Genomic DNA, 17228 nt, shown 5'->3' on the forward strand with positions numbered 1-17228 from the left:
CATTCAAACACCCCAACACATCCAATTTCACCCTCTCTCTGCCTCATTCAAACACCCCAACACATCTAATTTCACCCTCTCTCTGCCTCATTCAAACACCCCAACACATCTAATTTCACCCTCTCTCTGCCTCATTCAAACACCCCAACACATCTATTTCCACCCTCTCTCTGCCTCATTCAAACACCCCAACACATCTATTTCCACCCTCTCTCTGCCTCATTCAAACACCCCAACACATCTAATTTCACCCTCTCTCTGCCTCATTCAAACACCCCAACACATCTAATTTCACCCTCTCTGCCTCATTCAAACACCCCAACACATCTATTTCCACCCTCTCTCTGCCTCATTCAAACACCCCAACACATCTAATTTCACCCTCTCTGCCTCATTCAAACACCCCAACACATCTATTTCCACCCTCTCTCTGCCTCATTCAAACACCCCAACACATCTAATTTCACCCTCTCTCTGCCTCATTCAAACACCCCAACACATCTGATTTTCACTGTCTGCTGGTTGTTTCCCAGTACTCATCCATCTCTCTCTCACACATGGTTACAAACATCTGTCTGTCTGGTGATTGGGCTTGGCTGGAGACACAGAAAGCCCCCTCTGTCCCGTTCTGACAGACTATATCCAGAAACCATGTGACAGGAAGCACCACTCGTCAACTATACCCAGTGTACCCAGCATGCCCTCTACTCTAACAGCTGGAGGGACCAAAAAAACATTCTAAACTGGTGCCCTTCAGTGTTGCTCGACTACATCACAGAAAGGTTGTGTTTATGTTCAACCATTGACAAAGCAAACAGAAACACATTTCAGAACGGTGTTTGAGATAGGGTTCCTGGTTGATGTTTGTAGAGGGCCTGAAAAACCAGAGGTCCAATAGGAGCCAGGCCTGGGTCTGACATATGATGCAACAGTAAGGCCTATAGATGTACTAGGCCTGCACATTTTAGTCATTTATCCAGAGCAACTGAAAGCAAAGAATACATACATTTGAATACTATTTTTTTCATACTGGGCCCTCATTGGAATCGAACCCACAACCCTGGTGTTGTAAGCACCATGCTCTACCAACTGAGCTACACAGGACCTACAGTCTTAATAAGCCAACGACTACACATTCAAGTATAGAGCACACACCCACGCAATCACACCAACAGAATGAAGAGCGCACACACCCACGCAATCACACCAACAGAATGAAGAGCCCACACCCACGCAATCACACCAACAGAATGAAGAGCCCACACCCACCAGAATGAAGAGCCCACACCCACCAGAATGAAGAGCCCACACCCACCAGAATGAAGAGCCCACACCCACCAGAATGAAGAGCCCACACCCACCAGAATGAAGAGCCCACACCCACGCAATCACACCAACAGAATGAAGAGCCCACACCCACGCAATCACACCAACAGAATGAAGAGCCCACACCCACGCAATCACACCAACAGAATGAAGAGCCCACACCCACGCAATCACACCAACAGAATGAAGAGCCCACACTCACGCAATCACACCAACAGAATGAAGAGCCCACACCCACGCAATCACACCAACAGAATGAAGAGCCCACACCCACCAGAATGAAGAGCCCACACCCACCAGAATGAAGAGCCCACACCCACGCAATCACACCAACAGAATGAAGAGCCCACACCCACCAGAATGAAGGGCCCACACCCACCAGAATGAAGAGCCCACACCCACGCAATCACACCAACAGAATGAAGAGCCCACACCCACCAGAATGAAGAGCCCACACCCACGCAATCACACCAACAGAATGAAGAGCCCACACCCACGCAATCACACCAACAGAATGAAGAGCCCACACCCACGCAATCACACCAACAGAATGAAGAGCCCACACCCACGCAATATCACACCAACAGAATGAAGAACCCACGCAATCACACCAACAGAATGAAGAGCCCACACCCACGCAATCACACCAACAGAATGAAGAGCCCACACCCACGCAATATCACACCAACAAAATGAAGAGCCCACACCCACGCAATATCACACCAACAGAATGAAGAGCCCACACCCACGCAATCACACCAACAGAATGAAGAGCCCACACCCACGCAATCACACCAACAGAATGAAGAGCCCACACCCACGCAATCACACCAACAGAATGAAGAGCCCACACCCACCAGAATGAAGAGCCCACACCCACCAGAATGAAGAGCCCACAACCACGCAATCACACCAACAGAATGAAGAGCCCACACCCACCAGAATGAAGAGCCCACACCCACGCAATCACACCCACAGAATGAAGAGCCCACACCCACGCAATCACACCAACAGAATGAAGAGCCCACACCCACGCAATCACACCAACAGAATGAAGAGCCCACACCCACGCAATCACACCAACAGAATGAAGAGCCCACACCCACGCAATCACACGAACAGAATGAAGAGCCCACACCCACGCAATATCACACCAACAGAATGAAGAGCCCACACCCACGCAATCACACCAACAGAATGAAGAGCCCACACCCACCAGAATGAAGAGCCCACACCCACGCAATCACACCAACAGAATGAAGAGCCCACACCCACGCAATCACACCAACAGAATGAAGAGCCCACACCCACGCAATCACACGAACAGAATGAAGAGCCCACACCCACGCAATCACACCAACAGAATGAAGAGCCCACACCCACCAGAATGAAGAGCCCACACCCACGCAATCACACCCACAGAATGAAGAGCCCACACCCACGCAATCACACCAACAGAATGAAGAGCCCACACCCACGCAATCACACCAACAGAATGAAGAGCCCACACCCACGCAATCACACCAACAGAATGAAGAGCCCACACCCACGCAATCACACCAACAGAATGAAGAGCCCACACTCACGCAATCACACCAACAGAATGAAGAGCCCACACCCACCAGAATGAAGAGCCCACACCCACCAGAATGAAGAGCCCACACCCACCAGAATGAAGAGCCCACACCCACGCAATCACACCAACAGAATGAAGAGCCCACACCCACCAGAATGAAGGGCCCACACCCACCAGAATGAAGAGCCCACACCCACCAGAATGAAGAGCCCACACCCACGCAATCACACCAACAGAATGAAGAGCCCACACCCACGCAATCACACCAACAGAATGAAGAGCCCACACCCACGCAATCACACCAACAGAATGAAGAGCCCACACCCACGCAATATCACACCAACAGAATGAAGAACCCACGCAATCACACCAACAGAATGAAGAGCCCACACCCACGCAATCACACCAACAGAATGAAGAGCCCACACCCACGCAATATCACACCAACAAAATGAAGAGCCCACACCCACGCAATATCACACCAACAGAATGAAGAGCCCACACCCACGCAATCACACCAACAGAATGAAGAGCCCACACCCACGCAATCACACCAACAGAATGAAGAGCACACACCCACGCAATCACACCAACAGAATGAAGAGCCCAGCCCATCACCCAACAGAATGAAGAGCCCACACCCACCAGAATGAAGAGCCCACACCCACGCAATCACACCAACAGAATGAAGAGCCCACAATCCACCAACAGAATGAAGAGCCCACACCCACGCAATCACACCCACAGAATGAAGAGCCCACACCCACGCAATCACACCAACAGAATGAAGAGCCCACACCCACGCAATCACACCAACAGAATGAAGAGCCCACACCCACGCAATCACACCAACAGAATGAAGAGCCCACACCCACGCAATCACACCAACAGAATGAAGAGCCCACACCCACGCAACCCACGCAATCACACCAACAGAATGAAGAGCCCACACCCACGCAATCACACCAACAGAATGAAGAGCCCACACCCACCAGAATGAAGAGCCCACACCCACGCAATCACACCAACAGAATGAAGAGCCCACACCCACGCAATCACACCAACAGAATGAAGAGCCCACACCAACAGAATGAAGAGCCCACACCAAAACGTTGCAGAAAATGCCTTTTGTATTCAAAAGTCCTCCAAACCAGACAGGTGGGTAGTAATAGACTTGAGGTCAAAATTACAATTGAATCAGGATTTCACATTTCAGAAAGAAATCATAAAAATGTCTAATTAAAACTCAAACATGGCTTACTTTTCTCTGAACCCCACAGCATAAACCTGCTTGGGTTCATATTCTCTGTGGATTAGTACCAGTGTGTGTGTGTGGGGGGGGTCTACACCTCAACTTCCTCTCTGAAAAATACAAAAAGTAACACTATGAGCCCAACTGAAATCAAACTGAAACTGTAAAGTACTGTTGTGATTAGAGGGCTCCTTGGTTGGCACATGGAGACAAGTGTAATTCTCAGGAAGGCACTTGACATGGGTTCCAGTCGTGCGTATTCTCCATGTCATGTCAGTAACATCTGTAAGGTCCTTGTTTGTGTAAAGAGTGACACTGGCAAGGGAAGTGCAAGTTTTGTATTCAATCCAACATCATCAGCAGTCCCAAAGAAAAACCACAAACCACCACATTCCAGGGGCGTATTCATTATGGAAACCGTTTAAGAACCAAATGTAAGCAAATAGAGAAAAACAAGTTTCTATTGGACAAATTCAGGCAGGTCACCCCCGTTTTCTTCCGTTTAAGAAACGTTTTGCAACAGAATCTGCGTAATGAATACACCCCATGTCTTGAGTAGGCTTTTTTCTCAACAGGTAATGTACCACAGCTTGATGTTCAAGCTATTTGTTATGTTTAGTCTTATTTGAACAGGATGCTCAGGTTTAAGCTAATTCCAGTAAACAGTGCAGGTTTACTGACTGGCATATGGGGTTTATTTGACACTGAACCAAAAAAAAAAAGAGAAAAAAAAGAGCTTTTGCAGGGAGTTCCCTATTTTTTTGGGGGGGGCAAATGTTCCTTGAGCCCAGCAGAATCCACAGAAAGCAGACCCTCCCTGTTCAGCAGAGGGAGGAGTCCTCCAATCCATCTCTCCTGCCCAGAAGACGTGAAAAAGTACAACTCAACAGTAAACAATCCCCACATAACATTATCATAGCAAAACAAAGCAACACAGTGTCTCTCTCAGGTCCCAATAAGACATCCCCATCGAGGCACGTTTCCAGAGAAGTGGCAAATACAAAGCTGTTTGATATTGAAATAAAAACTTAAACATTCAAGTACTTTGTCATGTAAACACTTTTTAGGCTATATCAATATCTAATGTTGTCATCCTCGATGGTGTGTGCGACAATACAACAGTGGGCTGCTTTCTATATTGACCGCCGCCTAATCAAAATTTAAAAAAAGAGACCGTATCATTTTGTTAACAAGTTATCAAAATTAGGGCTTGTTTGATGGTTTTCACATAGATGAAACACTCACAGCTGCACGAAACACGTTTTCTTAGAGAAGCACGCAAGAACAACAGCGATCTCCACCGCTGGGTAAAGAAGAATAGTTCATCTGTCTGACGATTTCTGCGAACAGTTCGTCGACCAAGCCTTTATTTTTTGCAGAAGTTTCCATAAACGGGCAATTCCACTCCTGAGCCAGCGCCTTGCCTTCCCCGGAAGAGACCTCCCTCTCGCCTTCCAAGTCCACCTTGTTTCCAACCAATACCATTGGCACTCTCTCGTATCTTTTCACTCGGATGATTTGATCCCTCAATGCCTTGATGTCTTGGAAGCTCTGCTGGTTGACCAGACTGTAGACCAAAATAAATCCCTGCCCGTTTTTGATGTACAGGTCTCGCATGGAGGCGAACTGTTCGGTCCCGGCCGTGTCCAGTATCTCCAGAACAGAGGGCGACGAGTCCACCTCGATCTCCTTTCGGTAGAAATCCTCTATTGTGGGGTCGTATTTCTCAATGAAAGATCCCGTCACAAACTGGACCGTTAATGCTGATTTACCCACTCCGCCCGAGCCCAACACAACCACTTTATACTCCCTCATGGCTCCAGAAAGCAGACAACCCTTCTCTACGAATCCTCTTCCCACCCGCCGTCCGCCCCGATGTTTTTAGACCGCAGACACCTTTCACGGGTGGGACTTGTCAAATCCCTCGGCGGAAAAGCTTTCGAGGAACGTCTCCAAAAGTCTTGCTAAGAAGCCGAAGACTGTGGCCGTTCCCGAACATTAGTAATATAACGTGGAGCACATTTTCGGTTATTTGTACTGTGCCATGGTGTCGGTACGCGTGAACTAGTCTTTCTCTGCCTGTCGTTTCCTGCCCACTGTTTCTCGGCGCAAGGCAACTAACGTCACGAGCCAAGGCTTACTTCCGTTTTCGTAAAGGGGCAGTCACCCAAAACGTTACTCAATACAAATATTAGTCACTCACTCTTGTGTCAGTCAGGTGACCTGTCCTCTTTGTAACAAATTATTGTTACAAGACGCCTTGAAGTGTGTTGTCCAGGGCATGTCCCCACAATACTTATCTTATATGATGAGGTTGATATCAGGAGGCTTATCATTTATAGGCCTAGCTTTAATAATATTACAGTAAAGCAAAGTCTATTAATATTCAACTAAATGTTGCCCATTGAAAGCGGGTGACAAACGTGTGTCTCGGTGCTTTCAAGACAAGTGGTGCCACATTCAAAACAATAAGGAACTTGGAAATCTCAGACTTCCGACTTCAGTGCATTAAAAAAATGGAAACTCTGGGGGCTATGACAGGGGAAAAATCGATTTGAATGATTTTTTGGAACATGATGTAATCATGAGGTGACTATCGCATGAAGCTGGTTGAGAGAATGCCAAGATTGTGCAAAGCTGTCATCAAGGCAAAGGGTGGCTACTTTGAAGAATCTCAAATATAAAATGTATTTTGATTTGTTTAACACTTTTTGGTTACTACATGATTCCATGTGTGTTATTTCATAGTTTTGATGTCTTCACTATTATTCTATTATTCTATAAATAAATAAAGAACAACCCTTGAATGAGTGGGTCCAAACTGTTGACTGGTACTGTAGGTTGGGGCCTACAGTATGTTTATTATAGACATATTCTTTATGAAATATATGACTGAATGAAATATGCCATTTTCTCAAGGCATCCATTACTTTTAACAAACATCACCATAAATTAGGGCTTTACTCTTTCGCCAGACCCACTGGCTCCAGGTCATCTATAAGTCTTTGCTAGGTAAAGCTCCGCCTTAGCTTAGCTCACTGGTCATGATAACAACACCCACCCGTAGCACGCGCTCCAGCAGGTAAATATCACTGGTCATCCCCAAAGCCAACACCCCTTTGGCCACATTTCCTTCCAGTTCTCTGCTGCCAATGACTCTCTCTTACTAACTTTAAACATCAGCTATCTGAGCAGCTAACCGATCGCTGCAGCTGTACACAGCCCATCTGTAAATAGCCCATCCAACTACCTACCTCATCCCCATATTGTTTTTATTTATTTTTCTGCTCTTTTGCACACCAGTATTTCTACTTGCACATCATCATATGCTCATCTATCACTCCAGTGTTAATCTGCTAAATTGTAATGACTTCGCTACTATTGGCCTATTTATTGCCTTACCTCCTCACGCCATTTACACACACTGTATTTAGACTTTATTTTCTATTGTGTTTTAGACTGTATGTTTGTTTATTCTGTGTGCAACTCTGTGTTGTTGTTTGTGTCGTACTGCTTTGCTTTATCTTGACCAGGCCACAGTTGTAAATGAGAACTTGTTCTCAACTAGCCTACCTGGTTAACAAAAGGCACATCTCAATAGCTGGTCCAGGTATGTCATGACATTGCACAAGTGGAGGAGGGGCAGGGCTTTCCTGTTTTGGATGGATTCCCATCAGACCAACTCATTGAATGCCCTACTTTTTATAGTTTGTAGATATGTCTACATTTGTGTGTACTTTACTGTATTTTTTCTTGGGATATTACTTTTTTATAGTAAATCTTAAAAATAGTGGGAAAATGTCAGGACTGTTCACTATTTTGAAGTGAAATACTTGAAGGAACTATGACCCAAGGCAGTTAGCCTACTTTGAGTGCATGTAGAGCCTACTCTCATACCAGAGAGACAAATAGGACATAGATTCCGTCTCGAACCAGGGGATGGTGATGTCACTATCAGTAGGTTCCCTGGGGCATTGGGAACCTGTCTCTCTGGATTCTACACAGATGACTTACACTTCCTGTGTCAGAGAGCTTCAATGATGACCTTTTGGGGGGACATGATCGTTTTCTGTTCCATTGCTTCCATTATTTCACCTTTATTTAACCAGGTAGGCTAGTTGAGAACACCTTTATTTAACCAGGTAGGCTAGTTGAGAACACCTTTATTTAACCAGGTAGGCTAGTTGAGAACACCTTTATTTAACCAGGTAGGCTAGTTGAGAACACCTTTATTTAACCAGGTAGGCTAGTTGAGAACACCTTTATTTAACCAGGTAGGCTAGTTGAGAACACCTGTATTTAACCAGGTAGGCTAGTTGAGAACACCTTTATTTAACCAGGTAGGCTAGTTGAGAACACCTTTATTTAACCAGGTAGGCTAGTTGAGAACACCTTTATTTAACCAGGTAGGCTAGTTGAGAACACCTTTATTTAACCAGGTAGGCTAGTTGAGAACACCTTTATTTAACCAGGTAGGCTAGTTGAGAACACCTTTATTTAACCAGGTAGGCTAGTTGAGAACACCTTTATTTAACCAGGTAGGCTAGTTGAGAACACCTTTATTTAACCAGGTAGGCTAGTTGAGAACACCTGTATTTAACCAGGTTTATTTAACCAGGTAGGCTAGTTGAGAACACCTTTATTTTATTTAACCAGGTAGGCTAGTTGAGAACACCAGGTAGGCTAGTTGAGAACACCTTTATTTAACCAGGTAGGCTAGTTGAGAACACCTTTATTTAACCAGGTAGGCTAGTTGAGAACACCTTTATTTAACCAGGTAGGCTAGTTGAGAACACCTTTATTTAACCAGTTGAGAACACCTTTATTTAACCAGGTAGGCTAGTTGAGAACACCTTTATTTAACCAGGTAGGCTAGTTGAGAACACCTTTATTTAACCAGGTAGGCTAGTTGAGAACACCTTTATTTAACCAGGTAGGCTAGTTGAGAACACCTTTATTTAACCAGGTAGGCTAGTTGAGAACACCTTTATTTAACCAGGTAGGTTGAGAACACCTTTATTTAACCAGGTAGGCTAGTTGAGAACACCTTTATTTAACCAGGTAGGCTAGTTGAGAACACCTTTATTTAACCAGGTAGGCTAGTTGAGAACACCTTTATTTAACCAGGTAGGCTAGTTGAGAACACCTTTATTTAACCAGGCTAGAGCTTTATTTAACCAGGTTAGTTGAGAACACCTTTATTTAACCAGGTAGGCTAGTTGAGAACACCTTTATTTAACCAGGTAGGCTAGTTGAGAACACCTTTATTTAACCAGGTAGGCTAGTTGAGAAAATCTTAAATGTAAATCAGGTGTTAAATGAGGTGAAAAGAACACTGGAGTGCCACTTTATTGTTTAACTATTACATTTGAATCATTTAGCAGACACTCTGATCCAGAGCAATATATTGGATTAATTAGGGTTAAGTGCTTTGCTCAAGGGCACATTGACTGATTTTTCACCTAGTTGGAGGTTTAATTGTCAGTCAAAGCTGGTTCCTGCCCAATGTAGGCTCTACATAAGTCTTCCACACACTCTTGAGTGCATTTCAGCAGGATTTGAAATCAATAATTGTTTTTATTTAACCAGGCAAGTCAGTTAAGTACAATGACAATGACAGACAATGCTGGGCCAATTGTGCGCCGCCCTATGGGACTCCCAATCACAACTAGTTGTGATTCAGCCTGGAATTGAACCAGGGTCTGTAAGTGACACCTCTAGCACTTAGATGCAGTGCACTTGGTAGCCCTTAATTCAGAACTGTTGTTGAGATCATAATTTGTGTTTCTTTGTTGTCGTCATGTCCCATTCTCATGATGAACCAGACAGTACACTATGATAACATAAAGCAGTGCTAGTCACCAACCATGATCCACAACTTGTCAGCCACAAGCCGCATGTTTGCTCCAGCACAGCATGAGCACAACAAACTCAACTAATCTACAAGACTTTTGATTAGCTGAGTAGACATCCCATTGCAGAATACTATATATATATATATAGTATTATATATATATATATATATATTACTGCATGGTCGGAACTAGAAGCACGCATTAACATCTGCTAATCATGTGTATGTGACCAATAACATTTGATTTGATTTGATAAATGGGTGTCCAATTTCACTGGTGTTATTTGGGTGAAGACAATTATTTGTCCACTAGATGGCAATGAGACTGAAGTTTGAAGCAGAATCCGTCTGTTTTCATGTGATGTCAGAGTGCCTCGTTAGTTCTGATGTGTTTTGGATGCTCTTTAATGTAATGTTTCAAAGACTAAAGTTAACAGACAAACACGGAGACCATAGATGAGTTGCGTGAGCAAATCAGTTTTAGTTTTATTCATTTTTTTTATAATTCATAACAGCAAGAGTCATTTATGGCAACAATAAATTGTGCATAAAACAAATCTGAAAGCAGAGTAGTACATTATTCTGTAGCAACTATAAGCAAAGAAAATGTAAGTGATCACTTACACATAATAAGCAGTCAAGCCTGTGTGCCCCCAGCAGGGAAGAGAGACCTTGGTTTCATAAGCCGAGAGACAGTGAAATCTGTCCGAGCAGCACTGGTTGGTTTGGAGAAATTGACGCTTTGGTTCAATAGCACTTATACAGCGACCTCGAGTCAGAAATAAGTTGACCTTGACTGAAGACGGTTACATTCATTTGAAAGAGTATTTACCTATTCTTTTAGTATGGCGGTGAGCCTTCGCCTGCTGAGTGCACAGTTACCTGGTAGCATTAGCTGTATCTGTCCTGTGAGTCCATGTTGACATGACTAATATTACTGTGATAAGACAATATTTCTTGGGTGGTTTGGCATTTACATTACATGTTATTCTTGAGATCTCATGGAGTTTCTTGGTAAAATGTTATATCACAAGTGATTGATGACTTGTCTGCAGTCTCTTTTCCCCGAATGTCGATGTTATTTAGTAAATTAAAAATATGAATTTTCCTTATCTACCTATATATATTGTTTACATTTGTGTTCTTTTACATGCAGTCAAATCAACTAAAATATAATATGGTTTCTAATATCATTTATTGTAGTTATTGTACCAGAGGTCCAAGTATGAAGGGCCTGGTCCAACATTTGAAATATAGACAATATAGGATATTTGTTTTATGTAAAAAAATAATAATAATAAACTACAAGGGGAGTGGGAGTGAACATGGGGGGCATGCTCCCCTTGAGAATTTCCTGGCAAACTACAAGCCACTGACAAAAGAAGTCAAAAAGCACATAGCTTTTTCTGAGTGCATTGGCTGAGAAACTGGTGCGATTTTCTTTTCATTTTGCAAGCAAATTTGTTTAGCTGGTCTTTCAGTTTAGATGTTTTAAATTAACCTAACAAAATTCCTTATAATTATAGAATTTTTTATTCAAAATAATATCTCAATATGATACATGTTTTTTCTCTGTTCATTGACTATATACAGAAGTGCAAAAAGTCAACCTTCGTCCCTTAGTTTAAAGATCGTTCATCTGCAGCATTACAGACCTTCCCGATTCGGCAAAGTCTACTACTTCACCTCTCATCTCACTATTTACCCAACTCCAGAAACCCATCAATCTCACTGTTCATTTTGGCCTGATATTCAGGGCAATTTTAAGAAATATTAAAACAATATATATTTTTTGAAATGGATAAAGTAGAAAATAACTTGTTTTCTCCTTCCCTAAACATGGACAATCTACATTTCGACACAATATATTTTCAAACAAGACCTCAAAGAAAAAAGAGCTAGTTGAAACATTCGTTTTCAGCCAGAGTTGATGCCTTGGCAACCTACCAACTGATCAAATCAATGTCATTCCTTGTATCAATATCAAAAGGTCTTTGATCAACAAAATTAATTGATAATGAACCTCTTCAATCTAAAGAGACATCCAGCTACATGAATGATTTGAATACTTTATCTGACTCCACACATTATTATTAATCATGAATATGGTTTTAAAAAGTTATGGATGTAATACCACCTCAGTCTACAACGGCTATTTAACAATATTGTCAAGTAGAATATAATAAGGCAAAAACCTACAAACTAAATATTCAAATATATTCAAATCCTTAAGTAATACATAACACATGAGTTCAATGAAATTTAAGAGAGTAAATTGTTACTTGAGAAAAAAAAGAGAAAAAAAATCAAAAACACATGCAGTATGTGTACGGACTATAAAATATCATTGGTGTTCATTGCCTGTATGGTGATTGAAAGTACATGTGAATGGGTTGGGACCCAGTCCAGTAATCTAAGGCTTCAATAGATACAATTGAATAGGTATTAGGTACATTACAATCAGTAAAGAGATTTTACACCTCACAGCCAAAACAGAAAAAACAACAAATGAAATCACAGACCATAATGGCACGTGAAAACAGGGGTTCTGAATTCATTCTCTGCTCCCCAATTCTGTGTTCAACCTTCCTGAATTTGGTCATATACTTGGGTAACACTTGGTGCACGAGCAGAACTGTGCTTTGGTATCCAGAACCGGATTAAATCAGGTCCAAAAAGGGAAAGATTTTCGTTATTTTTTGATTAATATCAAATCAATGATTTTGTTTTATTACCTCAATTAAAGTGAAATTAGCCTATAGAGGGGTAATGGGGTAGGGGAAGCACAAAAACACTCAACCAAGTGCCACATCTTCTTATGACCTCATTTAAGTCTGACTTTCTTACTTTAACAACACATGGTTTTACGGTGCTTCTTTGCAGACACAGTTTTAGAATCCCTCCACCTTTAAGGCTGAGAACAAGGAATGAACACCTGATGGAGAGCTAGTATGTCCAACATCACTTCAACAGGCTTTAGAGTCTACGGACTTACACCTCCTCAGTCACCATGAGCTCAGCCCGTCTGATAAACACAACAATAAAGCACAAAAAGAAAGGCGAAACAAAAACAGATCGATAAAAAGAGAAAAGGCACCTCTGTTTTTAGATGTAGGAGACTGACGACTTAAAAGGTTGGAGACAACCCCAACAACAAAGCAAATGGTACAATGTTTAAAAAACTATTATAAACTGGGTGGTTCGAGCCCTGAATACTGATTGGTTGACAGCCGTGGTATATCAGACCGTATACCACGGGTATGACAAAACATTTATTATTTTTACTGCTCTAATTACATTGATAACCAGATTATAACATCAATAAGGCACCTGGGGGGTGTGTGGTATATATCCAATATACCAAGGCTAAGGGCTGTATTCAGGCACTCTGCGATACATTGTGCATAAGAATAGCCCTTAGCAGTGGTATGTAGCCATATACAACACACCGAGGGCCTATTGCTTAATTATAAACTGGGTGGTTCGAGCCCTGAATGCTGATTGGCTGACAGCCATGGTATATTAGACCGTATACCACGGGTTTGACAAAACATGTATTTTTACTGCTCTAATTACGTTGGTAACCAGTTTATAATAGCAATAAAGCACCTCGGGAGATTGTGGTATATGGCCAATATACCACGCCTATGGTCTGTATCCAGGCACTCCGCGCTTCGTCGTGCTTAAGAACAGCCCTTAGCCATGGTATATTGGCCATATACCACACCCCCCCGGGCCTTATTACTTAAATAGACAATGAAGAAATGATGTAAAAATCAAAAGTTGAGCCATACAAAACACATATCTTAGGTAAACAGAATAACACTGCTGAACTAACACTCTGGGATGTATGGCCTCTATGGTGCTTAAAGCTGTGCTTTCAAAAGGTACACAGGTGTGTTTCTTACCCAGAACATTCATATGTCTCTGACCCTCATTTTAGTATCTAGTTTAACTAGAAGCCTTATTAAAAACAGAAAACTCTACATGCTCTGACGTTTCGCCCTTTTAAAATGTATTGTGCCTTTCTGATTTAAATTGAAATTTAAGGGGCACGTTTAAAAATGTTTTAAGTCGATTACTTTAAAAACAGAACAAAGCAAATAAAAAATTCTGTCTTGGTCTACCAACGTACCAACACTGTATTATGCAGGGAAGATGCAACAACACCTTGGTCTCAACCTCATGTGTGTGCAAAAAAAAAAGAACAATAATTTGAGTGCCATGGTATTGTGTTTGAACAAACAGGTGTACTGTTAATGTACTCAGTGTCTGTCTGTCAGCAGAGATGGACAGACAGACAGACACTCCTCTTCCCAGCTGGACGTTGACTTGGAGGACGAGGGTGTGCATGTGTGTGTGTGTGTGTGTGTGTGTGTGTGTGTGTGTGTGTGTGTGTGTGTGTGTGTGTGTGTGTGTGTGTGTGTGTGTGTGTGTGTGTGTGTGTGTGTGTGTGTGTGTGTGTGTGTGTGTGTGTGTGTGTGTGTGTGTGTGTGTGTGTGTGTGTGTGTGTGTGTGTCATGGCATCGACCGAGCACACCGATGTTTGCATGCGTAACAAGACCAGCATTCCAGAGTGGCTAAGAGATGATGACCGATGGTCCTCCAGTCCATCGCTTGCCATTCTGAACACTATTTACATAAAGGCTGAACTCTTTAGGCTTGGACGGTGCCATCAACCATTCATTTGATCTGTAAAACAAAGAGGCGAGGAATTACATTAAAAAATACATTATTTTCAAATGAAGCTAGCCTTCCAATATCTTATTGTTGTTCTCTGAAAGGTTCCTTAAAGCTGCAATCTGCAGTTCAAACAATAACAAAGCAGAGACCCCACCACTGTTTTGTCAAAAATCTGAGGGATGAGGCTGGAGAAATGTAACCATTCTCAAATTCATAGACATAGCTCAATGGGTATATATCATTCATTGAAATCCCAACGCGTACACTGCATTCGGAAAATACACTGCATTCAGAAAATACACTGCATTCGGAAAATACACTGCATTCGGAAAATACACTGCATTTGGAAAATACACTGCATTCAGAAAATACACTGCATTCAGAAAATACACTGCATTCAGAAAATATTAAGACACCTTCCCTTTTTCTGCATTTTTGTTATGTTGCAGCCTTATTCTAAAATTGATTAAATCAATAAAACATGTCATTAATCTCACTAATGTCATTAAACACAATACCCCACAATGACAAAGCAAAAACAGGTTTTTAGAATTTGTACAAATGTATTAAAAATAAAAACAGAAATACCTATTTTTTTTGGTCATTTTTTCATTATTTTTTTAATACCCATCCACCAGGTATCAATTTTTTTATATCAATTTTTTTTAAAGCTTTTCTGCTACATATACATATATTGTACATATACATTTTACGTACACATTTTGCATACTGTCACACCCTGGCCATAGAGAGGCTTTTTATTCTCTATTTTGGTTAACCTAGGGTAAATGTAATTGATCGGACATGACTTGGAAAGGCACACACCTGTCTATATAAGATCCCACAGTTGACAGTGCAAGTCAGAGCAAAAACCAAACCATGAGATCGAAGGACTTGTCCGTAGAGCTCCGAGACAGGATTGTGTCGAGGCACAGATCTGGGGAAGGGTACCAAAACATTTCTACAGCATTGAAGGTTCCCAAGAACACAATGGCCTCCATCATTCTTAAATGGAAGAAGTTTGGAACCACCAAGACTCTTCCTAGAGCTGGCAGCTCGGCCAGACTGAGCAATCAGGGGAGAAGGGCCTTGGTCAGGGAGGTGACCAAGAACCCGATGGTCACTTTAACAAAGCTCTATAGTTCCTCTGTGGAGATGGGAGAACCTTCCAGAAGGACAACCATCTCTGCAGCACTCCACCAATCAGGCCTTTATAGTAGAGAGCCAGACGGAAGCCACTCCTCAGTAAAAGGCACACACAGACCGCTTGGAGTTTGCCAAAAGGCACCTAAAACTCTCAGATGATGAGTAACACGATTCTCTAGTCTGATGAAGCCAATATTGAACTCTTTGGCCTGAATGCCAATCGTCACATCTGGAGGAAATCTGGCACCATCCCTACGGTGAAGCATGGTGGTGGCAGCATCATGCTTTGGGGATGTTTTTCAACGGCAGGTTCCGGTTGGAGCGAGTGGTCGCATCTGCACGTCGCTCCAACGGGTAGTATAACTTTTTCATTATATTTCATTATATCACAACGGTTATATCACAACGGTATATCACAACGGTTTATCACAACGGTTTGATTTGTCTTATCTTAGCAATTTTAGCAATTTCTTCTCAGCTAGCTACATAGCCGTCTTTGTATCAAAGATAATTGCGTAATTATCGTATTTCGCCGTCCTAACGTAGTCTTCACTAGCCAGCTAGCTAACGTCCACTGATTAGCTGCACTGGGAAAACTATTACACTCAACTGAACGACTTGATTAGTGTAGTGTTAGCTAGCTACATAGCTGTCTTTACTGTCTTCGTATCTTCGTATCCACGATAATTGTGTAGTTTAGGTTTAGAGTGTGTAGTCTTAGAGTGATTATCTTAATTTACCGAGGTCAGCTAGCCAGCTATTAGTCGTCCTTAACGTAGGTGACTCTGCTAGCTAGCCAACAGCTAGCCAACGCTAGCCAACGTCTTCTGTATAGAACTCAACTACCCGGTCGCACTCACAGGTAGTATCACATTTTCACTTCATTTCATTACAGTACAACGGTTTGATTTGTTTGATCGTAGCTAGCTACTTAGCTAGCTACATAGCCGTCTTTGTATCAAAGATAATTGTGTAGTCTAGAGCTATTTTCTAGGTTCGCTAGCCATCTATTGTCGTTCTTTTAACGCAACGTAACGTAATCAACACTGCTAGCTAGCCTGCTAGCCCCCGAATAGCAACACTGCAGAAACTATTACACTCAACGGAACGACTTGATTAGTGTAGTGTCAACAACGCACCCACTGCCAGCTGGCCTACATCAGCAGTACTGTATCATTTTAATCATTTTAGTCAATAAGATTCTTGCTACGTAGCTTAACTTTCTGAACATTCAAGACGTGTAGTCCACTTGTCATTCCAATCTCCTTTGCATTAGCGTAGCCTCTTCTGTAGCCTGTCAACTATGTGTCTGTTTATCCCTGTTCTCTCCTCTCTGCACAGACCATACAAACGCTCCTCACCGCGTGGCCGCGGCCACCCTACTCTGGTGG

At 42.5% G+C, this 17228-nt stretch overlaps 3 protein-coding genes across 14 annotated transcripts in view; 1 reads left to right on the plus strand and 2 right to left on the minus strand.

Annotated features, from left to right (window-relative positions):
* Positions 1-2269: 2269 nt before the first annotated feature.
* LOC124009440 (uncharacterized histidine-rich protein DDB_G0274557-like) lies at positions 2270-2956 on the plus strand. Its single transcript, XM_046321253.1, has 2 exons — positions 2270-2468; positions 2553-2956. Exons 1-2 carry the CDS (start codon positions 2270-2272, stop codon positions 2954-2956), a joined length of 603 nt encoding a protein of 200 aa, XP_046177209.1.
* A 1058-nt stretch (positions 2957-4014) lies between these two features.
* On the minus strand, positions 4015-6269 carry LOC124009513 (ras-related protein Rap-2b-like). The gene has a single exon (XM_046321361.1). It carries the CDS (start codon positions 5967-5969, stop codon positions 5421-5423), a length of 549 nt encoding a protein of 182 aa, XP_046177317.1. The 5' UTR covers positions 5970-6269; the 3' UTR covers positions 4015-5420.
* An 8195-nt stretch (positions 6270-14464) lies between these two features.
* LOC124009340 (muscleblind-like protein 1) overlaps positions 14465-17228 on the minus strand; it is a 54585-nt gene continuing 51821 nt past the window's right edge. For all 12 annotated transcript variants that reach the window (XM_046321031.1, XM_046321029.1, XM_046321027.1 and 9 more), the window contains one exon: positions 14465-14700. The gene's annotated coding sequence lies outside the window, so the exon portion shown is untranslated. The remainder of the gene's footprint in view (positions 14701-17228) is intronic.

This window comes from Oncorhynchus gorbuscha, linkage group LG22, assembly GCF_021184085.1.
Source record: "Oncorhynchus gorbuscha isolate QuinsamMale2020 ecotype Even-year linkage group LG22, OgorEven_v1.0, whole genome shotgun sequence".
Classification (NCBI taxonomy): Eukaryota; Metazoa; Chordata; class Actinopteri; order Salmoniformes; family Salmonidae; genus Oncorhynchus; species Oncorhynchus gorbuscha.

Coding starts and splice junctions, on each gene's coding strand:
- LOC124009440 (XM_046321253.1), top strand. CDS start 2,270: ATGAAGAGCCCACACCCACGCAATCACACCCACAGAATGAAGAGCCCA. Junction 2,469..2,552: donor AATGAAGAGCCCACACCCAC/GCAATATCACAC, acceptor ACCAGAATGAAG/AGCCCACACCCACGCAATCA.
- LOC124009513 (XM_046321361.1), bottom strand. CDS start 5,969: ATGAGGGAGTATAAAGTGGTTGTGTTGGGCTCGGGCGGAGTGGGTAAA.